Below are 12,264 nucleotides of genomic sequence, written 5' to 3' on the forward strand. Positions count from 1 at the left end.
CGTGGGTAGTAAAAGTGTCGGCTGAGTGGGTGCCTAATTTTTGTTTATGTGAACCAGATGTTGCCCCAGATTGTACATGTGCCAGTGTGTGTGACTTGTGGACTCGCAGTGCTTGTTTCTCACTATTGTGTTGCCTGTCGGCTGCTACTCGATGCGCAAATTATGAATTGTGTATTTATAACTTTCTGTATGTAGTTAGTGGGTCTGTGTGTCATGCCATGTGTTTGTGTATCCAGTCTGTGTACTCTCTGCAAGAATTTTGAGGGAAAATTAGTTTACACAGCTCCCTCTGTCTACAGATTTCATTGCGGACTCTGTTCTCCAGCACACAGCGACTGCTTTAGCATAAGCAATCTATTCTAATACTTACCTGGGACATCCCTAATACATTCTCTGGTCTCACTATAAGCCTTATGTACATATATCAGGGAGAGAGATCTCGATTTTGGTTTTCATATATGTAACTTGTCACAATGGTTACCACCCAGGCCTTGGGATGCAGAGCAGTTCCTAAAGAATCCAACCCACACAAACCCAAATACAAAACTCCGCCATCTATAAGCTGTCTTCTGAGAAAAGGAGGTTTTCAGTTTGCTGAATAAATGTCATGTTCCAGTTAACAGAAGCTCTTAAAGGATAAGTAAACTTTAAAAATAAATGAATGTAAAATTGACGAGGGTGCAATGCACATTCATTGTTTTTTAATTCCAAGATATTAAAGGATACATGTACTGTTAATATAAATGAATTTTGTTACAACAGTGCCACCTGCTGGTCATTTTCTGACCATTCTGACCAACAAGGAAGTTGTCAGGAAAAAAGGAAGAGGCTGCTCTGATGTTCTTCTGGTTGGGAATAAAATTAGAAACCTTTCTCAAATCTTTCCTAAGTAGAAGAACATCAGAGCAGCCTTTTTCTTTCTCCTGACAACTTCCTTGACTACTTGGTGGTCAGACTGGTGAGTAAATGACCAGCAGGTGGCGCTGTTGTAACAAAATTCATTCATATTAACAGTACATGTATCCTTTAATATCTTTGTAAAAAAAAAAAAAGTAATGCATATACATTGCAAAAGTGCTTAGAATAGCACCCTCATCAGATTTTCATTCACTTATTTTTAAGGTTTACTTATTAATAAGTAGAGCCCCAAATTTTCCAGCATTACTTCTTTTACAGTATCAGGCCCATGAGCCTACACTTGGCATAAGATATTTAATCGCTTGTGTAAAGAAAACCTTTTCTCACCTGACAAAGGGGCTGCCCCTGAAATGGGGACTGGTTTGACTCACCATTAGAGTTTCGGTACCTTTCTTTACTCAGGATTCAAAATCTTATCTTTTTCATATTGATGTTCTCCCTGTTAATGAGATTAATGAGAAATTAAATAAACATGACTTGTTACTGTCTATTCCCACTTGAGACATCTACTCACTTGTGGTCTTAGGGAGTATTCTTTGCCCAAATTGGTATAATCCTTCTATAGGTAACTGACTGTGCTCTCTCTCCTTACAGCTGCCTTCTGGGGGGACATTGCTCTGGATGAAGAAGACCTGGCAAATTTTAAAGTTGCCCGAATAGTAGATTTAACAAAGCACACAATATCTACAGGTACTGGCATAATGACTTTTGTGCAGCTCTTTCCACTGAATTGTGTGTCCATACAAAATTGTCTTTCGTTTTCAGGGGTGCAACTACATAGGAAGCAGACCCTGCAGTTGCAGGGGGCGCAGGAATGTAGAGGGTCCAATGAGGTGCTAATTAATGAGCAATTTCAATATATCTTGATAGAATTGGTCAAATTACTAATGTTTCTGGGGCCACTGTGGGGCCCAGTAACATCTACTTACGCCACTGCTCATTTTATAACTTGCAAGAGGGAATACAGTCCCTTTAACATATTATTCACTCGCTCTTCCCTTTATTTTATCCCCTGTGTTAAACGAATCCCGATTCTATTTAGGGTTATCCACATAACAGAAAACAATAAGTAATACAAGGGGCCTCACGAGCCCCTTGTCTTACTTATTGTTTTCTGTTATGTGGACAAAAATGTTAAAGGGGATCTAGACCCCTTCAAAAATGTCTCTTTTTTGAGAATTTGCAATTTACATTGATTTTCTATTTCTTTTTTTTTTTTAAAAGATATTACCAGTTTTATACTGCTGATGTCCTGTTCTTGGCACAGACGCTCTGACAGCTGCTGAGCTGACTTTCCGCCAAAGGGTTAAATAACTGAAGTAGGAGGCATCTCCAGACACTGCTCTGCTCTCTTGTTTTTATCCCAGACTCATCCAGTCCTCTCTGTCTACAAATTAACGTACACATCTGACTTTTGCATCTCAAGCACTTGCTTTGTCTTCCTAAACATAGCTTTGACTTTTCTGCTGTGCTTGGCCTTCTAGGCCCTTATCTCTCTGCGCCACCTTTCTCCAGCATATACCCCACATTCTCTTCCTGTTTTGCTTTGTTTCCTGTTTTGGTGAATCCCCTTGGAAGTCAGGTTCTGATTACATTGAATTGAATACAGACATGGATGCTAAGTGCCTGCTTTGTGTACATGCGAGATATATATATATATATATATATATATATATATACATATATATATATATATATATATATATATACACATATATATACGCATATATATATATATATATATATATATATATATATATATATATATATATATATATATATATATATATATATATATATATTAGGGATGTACCGAATCCAGGATACGGTTCGGCTGAATCCTTTTGCCTGCCCGAATATGCATATGCAAATTAGGGACTGGGAGGGGAATCGTGTGACTTTTTGTCACAAAACAAGAAAGTAAAAAAAGTTTTCCGTTTCCCACCCCTTATTTACATATGCAAATTAGGATTTGGATTCAGTTCGGTATTCGGCCGAATCTTTCCAGAAGGGGGGGTTCGCCCAAATCCAAAATAGTGGATTCGGTGCATCCTTTATATATATATATATATATATATATATATATATATATATATATATATATATATATATATATATATATATATATATATATATATATATACATACACACATATATTCAGGTATATCACTGTAGGAGTACACAGTATAAATCTATTTATAGAGAGAAGATAAACAGTAAGGCTATGGAGCTGTCTGAGTGTACGGACTATCCATACATACCATCCATTTACATAAACGATGGCTGTTTTTAGCAATAATAAACAGATTGTGCATTTATTGGTAACCATCATTGCACTTAACATGCTAGAATTGTTTAGATAAACGTTAGTGATAAACGGTTAAAACATATGTTAGGCGGCTGTGAGACCTTCGCAAAAAATCCTTTACTTCCCAGAAAATGAGCTCGGCCGCATTCATAGAAATGCTAATGTCTTGCAAATACACCCATCAGCTCCATTGTCAAGGTTCCTATCTGTGTCCTGCCAGTTAACTTGTCATAAAAAGGTTAAAAAATGAAAAAACACAGCCTCTGTCTTGCCCAAGAAGCCACTATCCATCATGAGATGCCCATTGTCCTGCTGACTCAGTCTGAAAGGAATGGGAATTATTGACCCGTGTATTAGGCCTGCCAATGTCACAATTGATATTTGGCCCAAAATAGGGCAGATCTCAATTGGGCAAGTTTAATTTTCCTTTTGGGGCAATAACTGCGTTGACTGGTTGATGCCCTTCTCCCCCAACAGCTTGCCTTAACTTTTACTATGATCAGCCCAGTATTGTCCAAGGTTGGCATATCTGGGAGAGATTTGCTCATTTTGTGACCTTGTCAAATTGAGTGATTCTAAAGGTGTATGGCCAGTTTAAGAATGGTGGGCAACATGATGGTAATAGGCATTACTGCCTTGAGTTGTTGAGTGCTTTAAAGTCACATGACTTCAAGGATTTTATTTCTGTTCAGCAAAGCACTGAGGATTCAGCCAAATCCTGGATTCACTCCATCCCTATTATTTTTGACAGTTCTTTAGTTACGATGCTACCAAGCTATAATGTGCAATCATCCCTTTTTCAGCCTATTTTTTAGGTGGCCATACACGGGCCGATAAAATCTGCAGACACACCGAGTTGGCAGCTTATTGGCCCGTGTATGGGACCCTCCGACGGGCTTCCCCGATCGATATCTGGCCGAAAGTCGGGCAGATGTCAATCGGACGGGACTAAAAATCCCGACAGATCGCGGCCGCATCTGTTCGTTGATGCGGTCCCGCAATCCGACCGCCCGTTAGCCATCGTTAGGAGCCGATCGTTGGGCCCTAGGGCCCACGATCGGATCAGCCTGATATTGCCCACCTCAAGGTGGGCATATTGGGGAGAGATCCACTCGTTTGGCGACATTGCCAAACGAGCGAACTCTCCGTGTATGGCCACCTTTAGCCCAGTTTCCCTCTTGTTGGTATGTTAACGTCACCTTTTTTTTGGCAACTTTAACAAGGCCACCAACACTGAGATGCACATTTATCAAAGATCGAATTTCGAGTTCATGTGAGTTTTTAACAGCTCCCATGAACTCGAATTTCGACCAATCGAAATTTATTTAAATAATAGAATTTTCCAAACTCGGGTGAATAAGATTGACCTGAAAACCGATTTCGAATCGAATTTTCTCCGAAAAAAACTTGAATGTCAGAAAGGCCGCAAACAACTCCAAATTGATCTCAGGACGTCTTCCATTGACTAAAACATCAAGTCGGAAGATTTTAGGTGGCGAGTAGTCAAATTTGAGTTCTTAAAGGGCCAGCGTATGATAAATCTCGTAAATCGAGTTTGAATTTTTTAAAAAACATGAAAATTTGAATTTTCACTTCGACCCTTGATGAATCTGCCCCTGATTGTCAGCTCTCTGTTGTTACAGACCACTTTATATTGACTTCACATGTCTTCTTCTCAGTACTAGCTCTACATTTCTGGAGACAGGCACCAGGTTCAGAGAGAAAACAAAAAAAACGTGTGATCTGAAGTTTTCCTCAGCCCTTTTAAGAATCCTTTGACATGGAGGTAGTCCCAACACTGGTTGGTCATCTGGGTACAGTCTTTTGTACTTTTAAAGGGGTTGTTCACCTTCCAAACATTTTTTTTAGTTCAGTTGTCTTCAGATTGTTCACCAGAAAGTCCTTTTTTTTTTTTTTTCTATTGCTTTCCATTTTTTTTTTTTTTACAAAATTGAAGCTTAAAGTTGAATGTCCCTGTCGCTGATGTTTGTCAGGCAGCTCAGTGTTGAACTGTTACAATTTTCTACATTAGTTGATACATTTATCAGCAGCATCTGTGGAATATTAGTAACTAGTGATGGGCGAATTTCTCCCGTTTCTCATCGCCGAAAATCTTCGCTCAAAATTTGTGAAACGCAGAAAAATGAACGAAACTCAAATATTGACACCTGCGTCAATTTGCATATATTTTGCCGCCGGCGTTTTAGTCAATGGGCATCCAAATAGTGTTGACATGCAAAGGTTTTCACGTGAGCGACTTTTCCGACGATCACCCAAATTTTTTTTCCGCGCGAGTTCCGCAAATTTTTTCGCCCATCACTATTAGCAACTATTGTATCAATTATTACAGCTGCCTTTAAAGAGCTTGTTCACCTTTAATGTAACTTTTGATTTATTTAGCTTTTTATTCAGCAGCTCTCCAGTTTGTGAGTTTCCCCAGTGTCCCTCTGGACCAGTCTGAACCTGCCCCCCATTCATTTTAACTGGTATGCTTTTATTTCTGGATTAACCAGTGCACTCAGACCTTTGCGTTCTTGTTAGTTTTCCTGCACCAGCCAATGGTGAACATCTGATTAGGGTGCCATGTTTGTTTATAGGCTCACAGTCCTGGTAACTAATAATGGAATGTTTTATTATATGTTGCACTATATACACTATAGGCAAACTGACTACCATGATTTATAAATTCAGGGCCAGATTTCCCGGGTGGGCGCCCTAGGCTGCACAGTCCTAGTCCCCACCCTCACTTTCCCCTCCCACGAGCGCACATGCACCTCATAAAGCGGCTGGGCGACATGCCATCCCTAATCATTTTTCGCCCTAGGACCAGACCTTTGTGGCCTCTCGCCACAAATCTGGGCCTGTTTATATTTAATGTACAAGTGCTACAAGCTTAAAAATGGATGCCAAGATTTAAGTGGCTGCTATGTAAATTGGCCCTGGAGAGTTTGCTCCATCATTAATTACACTAACTAACATTCCATTTATTTTCACCAATCAAAATTTTTATCTAAAAATGTGTTTTTTTTTTCAATTTCTCTAAAACTAAAAATGAGAAATTTATAAAGTATATACACCACAAAAAAACTCTTAATAAAAAACTTTGACAAGTAAGAGCAGTCAAGGTCCTATAGAAGTCAGTGGCAGCCAGGGGTGTAACTATAGAGGAAGCAGACCCTGCGGCTGCAGGGGGGCCCAGGAGGTATAGGGGCCCCACGCGGCCCTAATTCATATACAATTTCAATAAATATTGGAGAAACAAGTCAACCTCTAAATTTTTTGGGGGCCTGAAAAATAATTTGCTGTGAGGCCCAGTAATATCTAGTTACGCCACTGGTGGCAGCTGCACTGATCCTAATGCACATTTTTTTTCAGCCATTTCGACTTGTTTTCAGGGTTTTTTTTCTCTAGTAATTGTTTGAAAAACTCAAATTTTTTTTTTAAAAAAAATTTTGTACATCATTCAGCCTTTTTTTTTTTTTTTTTGTCCGTGCTTTTTTTTACATTCGAATCTTTTAATAAATGATAAGCCATCCGCGATTTTACAGAAATAAGACTTTAATCGTAGATTTGAAAAAAAACTCTAAAACCACCCAAATGAGAGTGTTAATAAATGGGCCTCCCATAATATCATATCATGTTTAATAGATAAGCACAGTACCAAATAGTAGGTGACGGGCTGCATATCTAGATGTCAATCATGATATTTATAAAGTAAGAAAAGTGTCTATCAAAGGTTTTTCTATGACTTCCTATACAAGGGGGATGAAGCAGAGACAGGTCTAGTGAGTTCTCATTTATCATATAAAGCTGAAACCTACAGTAAACTACAGTCACCAATTAGAGATTTACTTGTATTGTTTCTTTTTCTAATTGTGCGATTTCAGAAAAAAGCAACTGCTTATTTGTTGCTATGGGATACAGGGTTGTTGCAAACTTTTCCTATGTTTAGGCATAACCCTGAAATACATCTAAACACAAATAAATAAATATGTCAGACTGGTGCTCTGTAAATCCCTCGGACCTGTTCCTACAGCAAACAAGTGCTCCATCACTAGATACACATTTATTCAGTCTGGGAGTCATGATTCCTCTCGGCAGCTGCTGGTGCTTTGCCTGGTATGGTGCTGGAATGCACAGTTACACTAAAGGGGATATACAACCAAAAATAAAATATTGCCAAATGAAAGAAAATTTAATTTCTCAGATTATAAACATTTTTAAAGGTCAAAAGTGTTGAGGCCAAGTTGTTACACAGCCCCAGTCATCCTAGCTGCTAGACAGCTTCTCTTCTTTTAAAATGCACCACCCTGGGGTACTTTTCAGTGCCAGGCCACCATACTGTTCCATTGTCCCATTAAATTTTACACATGCTCTCAGCCAGGGCAGTGAAGAATATTATATATAGAGAAGAAAAGTACCACAGGCTGTTGTTTTTTTGAAAGAAGAGAAACACTTACTCAGGGTCTGAAGTAAGCGACTAGTATCACTGGGGAGATTTCAAGCAACTTGGCCCTGCCATGTGACTCTACCTTTTCTTGTCCTTTCTATGTCCTTCATAGTAACTTGTAAATATACAGCAACTGTTATTGAAAGCAGTATCTGTCTGTTCCTTTCTAATCTCTGTTATGGTGGTTCTGACCAGTGTCGGACCTGGGGGTGACCGCAAGGGCCTGCGCACACACCCCTGTGCCCCCCTGCTCCAACCACAACCTCCTCTGCCCCTGGCCCCTCTATCCCAGCAACAACAACCCTCATCCACCCCTGGGCCCCCATTCCAGCTGCAACCTCCTTCATCCTTGGGCTCCCAGCCCTAGCTGCAACCCCTCCTGCTGCAACCGCAACCTCCTCTGCCCCTGGGCCCCCTTTCCCAGTCACAATCCCCTTCCGTCCCAGGTCCAACTGTCCCAGCCACAACCCTCCTCCACCCCTGGGCCCCACACCCCAGTCGCAACTCCCTCTGCCCCTGGGCCTCCATCCCAGCTGCAACCTCCTCCATCCTTGGGCCCCCTGTCCCAGCCGCAATTCCCCTCTGTCCCTGGGCCCCCCAATCCAACCAAAACCCTCCTCCACCCCTGGACCCCCCGCCCAGCTGCAACCCTTCTTTGCCCCTGGGCCCCCTGTCCCAGCTGCAACCCCTCTCTGCACCTGTTGCAACCACAGTGGGGGCCAGGGGAAGGTAAGGGTGCAGCTCCTAGGGAGCAGATCTGGGTTGGCGGGGCTCACCGGGTTTTTTCCTGGTGTCCGACCGAACCCCATTGTGTAGAACATTTATTGGATTGTTGCTCAGAATGACTTTTTTATTAGGCACAATGTTCCCTCTAATTCCTTCTCGGTATGTGCTCAAAAAATTATTTTGTGCGCACGGTTTAACCTGCGTGCTCAGGTTAGAATGAATACAAAATTTAGTGCTTTCACACAACATTCTTTGTGCGCAGCACAATATTTTGTGAGCGCTGGCCTCAATATTTGTGTGCACGGGCGCATACCTTCGAGCAGTGATCCCCAACCAGTAGTTTGTGAGCAACATGTTGCTTTCCAACCCCTTGGATGTTTGAATTTCAGGCTTGGAGACAAGTTTTGCATAAAATCAAGATGTACTGCCAAACAGAGCCTCAATGTAGGTTGACAATCCACATAGGGGCTACCAAATGGCCAATCACAGAACTTACTTGGCACCCCAAGAAAATTTTTCATGCTAGTGTTGCTCCCCAATTCCTTTTACTTCTGAATGTTGCTCACAGATGAAAAAGGTTGGGGATCCCTGAGGGAACATTGATTAGGCACAATATTGTTTTAGGGTTAACATTTCCTTTGACACAGTCCTGAAGAGGCAGATGGATATCTGAAGAATTCTGGGGAAAGTGCAGAGAAAATGCTGTATTGTGCCAAAATCTTGCCCTGGCACAAGAAGTGTGTATGGCCATTTGGTGCTGGAAACATTTGCACAACTGTTATATAGATTAAACCCTGTGATTTCCCTCCTGTGTTTAAAACTCCTTATGCTGTTTATCAAGGGCTCAGTGCTTGGCTCCGCAGAGTTGGTTTCTGGAATGCTCAGGACCTGGGGTTTTTCCGGATAAGGGAACTTTTCCCATAATCTGGATCTCCATACCTTAAGTTTGCTTAAAATCATTTCCTCATTTGATAAACCCAATAGGATTGTTTTGTTACCAATATGTGTTTTATGTAACTTAGGATCAAGTTCAAGGTACTAGTGTATTATTACAGAGAAAGGGGAATTTATTTTTAATCATTAGAATTCTTTGCTTAAAATGGCATCTATGGATATACTGTGTATCTAGACAAGAGAATAATAATATTATTATTACTTTGAGTGCTTTCCTTAAACCCTTAAGGACTTCAAACTCATCCCTGCACAGTACCTTTTCCTTTTGACCTGACTCCCTGTTTTCCTTTCCTTCTGTTACGTGATCTCCTTATGCAACCGCCCCTGGCAGAAATGGGATAATTATTTTACCAGAACTGAACTCTTTTCAAAGATCCTGCTAATAAACAAGGCTAATCTACTGTGAATGTAGGAGGCTGATCGGAAGCACAAAAACATGTAGGGGGGGAAAAACTCATTAAATCTCGGACTCAAGGAATCTCATCGGCTGTGTCATGACATCCCATGTTAATCCCCCATCAGTCTTTCCTACTGACTTTATCCTACTGACTGAATTATGTAATGCAATTCTCTAAACAGGATGTTTTCAAGAGTAATTTGTCCTATTAAATGTAATAACACTTTAGTCAACGGTTGGCTTCTAGTGCTGCCAGGAATCCTTCATCCAAGACGGTGCTTGTTGGAATTTTTCAATTTAAAACCCTTTTCGAGGTTCAGCCTTTGACCAGGGGTTCCCCTTAGCTGGTTGCATAACTAGATGTTACTGGGCCCCACAACAAATTTGAGGGCCCCAAAATATTGGTATGTTGACTTTTTGTATCATGATATATTGAAATTGATCATTAGTGATGGCTTCACTGGGCCCTCTAAAACACCGGGCCCCCCTGTAGGGCCCCAAAATATTGGTATGTTGACTTTTTGTATCATAATATATTGAAATGAATCATTAGTGATTACTTCACTGGGCCCTCTGCAACACTGCCCCCCACTGCAGGGCCCCAACATATTGGTATGTTGACTTTTTGTATCATGATATATTGACATTGATCATTAGTGATGGCTTCACTGGGCCCTCTACAACCCTGGGCCTCCATGCAGGGCCCCAACATATCGGTATGTTGACTTTTTGTACCATGATATATTGGCATTGATTCACTGGGCCCTCTACAACCCTGGTCCCCCCTGCAGGGCCTCAAAATATTGGTATGTTGATTTTTCGTACCATGAAATATTAAAATTAATCATTAGTGATGGCTTCACTGGGCTCTCTAAAATACCGGTCCCCCCTGCAACCTCAGGGTCTGCTTCCTCTGTAGTGATGCCCCTGCCCTTACCTCATAAGGTAACAGATATAGGAAAAACATTGGTGTATCAGTCATTCAGCCATAGTTCCAACAATTGCTCATATTGTTTGCCTTAAAGCCTTCTTATAGCCTGACTTCATTACTAAATACTTTCCTTTTATCTAAGAATGATTTATTTTTCGGAAAGGAAGGAGAATCCACCTGTTCAGTCAAAGTTAAAGCTGGAAGACAAAGAACTTTCTGAAATAAGTCTATTGACTGGGGCTCTAAATCATATTCTCAAAAGAGAAGATGAAGTACAGATGTAGAGGTCACAGTGACCCCTTATACAGCTATATTAGACTGTTCCCACAGGACTGTACATGTATTTGCTATATAAGGATATGGGGTCTTTCCATAATTTGGCTCTCTCTCTCTGCAAAAACTTTTACATTTTCTCCTCCACTTAATTCATCCACCCCAATAAGCACTTCCTAACAATAACTCTTCCTCATATCTATCCGCCCGTCCTTGTGATTGAATACCCTCATATCTTATCCACTCATTGCCCTTGGTCAGCTGCCCGGTACTTACTCATGGTTTAAATATGTATTTACACTGACCTCACATATGCTCACACTTCCATGGGACACAATTATAAAAAGATAGTCTCTTATAAATTGGTTATTCCACCCATCCTTTACTTTCCACTTACTGGCCTGTGCATCTCCGCCAATGGAAAATTCTGCTTTAAGATCCACCTACTTCAGCCATGATACCCATGTGGCCTAAATCTTTCTCTTTCTGAACTCTTAAAACAAGTCACCAGAGCAGAAAACTATTCAATGAATTCATTTTTGCTCTATATCCAACTTTCCTCCAGCTCATAAAGTTTTAAAGGAGATATAAACCCTGGAAACAAATGAAGGCTCTTTTACAGTTTTATATTTCTTTTTTTTATTTCTTTTTCACTCCATTAGCAGTTTTTACACTAATATAATGAATCTGCAACAACTGTTCCATCTGCTGTTGATTTCGGCTGGCTGGACACAGCCGGTAGAAAATTACATTACTGAGAAAAGGAAAGCGATGACACTGCTTAGAACAGACCAGAGAAACATCAAAGGACTCATTTTCCATAATTTGGATCTCCATACCTTAAATCTACTAAAATCATATTATTTTGCCTCCAATAAGGATTGATTATAACTTAGTTGGAATCAAGTACAGGTATGGGACCTGTTATCCAAAAATCTCAGGATATGGGATTTTCTGGATAAGGGATCTTTCTGTGATTTGGATACTCATACCTTGAGTCTACTAGAAAATCATGTAACATTAAATAAACTCAATATTCTGGTTTTGCTTCCAATAAGAAATAATTATATCTCAGTTGGGATCAAGTACAAGCAACCGTTGTATTATTACAGAGAAAAAGGAAATCATTTTTACAAATTTGGCCTATATGGATAAAATGGAGTCTATGGGAGACAGCCTTTCCATAATTCTGAGCTTTCTGGATAGTGGGTTTCCAGATAACGGATTACATACCTGTATAAAGTACTGTTATATTATTACAGAGAAAAAGGGAATCTTTTTTTTAAATTTAAATTATTTGGATAAA

General features: G+C 40.2%; 1 protein-coding gene across 2 annotated transcripts in view; it reads left to right on the plus strand.

The window, feature by feature from the left end:
• The window catches only part of bmp1.L (bone morphogenetic protein 1 L homeolog), a 57,243-nt gene that overhangs the window by 3,895 nt on the left and 41,084 nt on the right, over nt 1–12,264 (plus strand). For both annotated transcript variants that reach the window (XM_018250790.2, NM_001088030.1), the window contains 1 exon segment: nt 1,513–1,608. In XM_018250790.2, the coding sequence (XP_018106279.1) occupies nt 1,513–1,608 (96 nt within the window).

This window comes from Xenopus laevis, chromosome 3L (genome assembly GCF_017654675.1).
Source record: "Xenopus laevis strain J_2021 chromosome 3L, Xenopus_laevis_v10.1, whole genome shotgun sequence".
In the NCBI taxonomy this organism is placed as follows: domain Eukaryota; kingdom Metazoa; phylum Chordata; class Amphibia; order Anura; family Pipidae; genus Xenopus; species Xenopus laevis.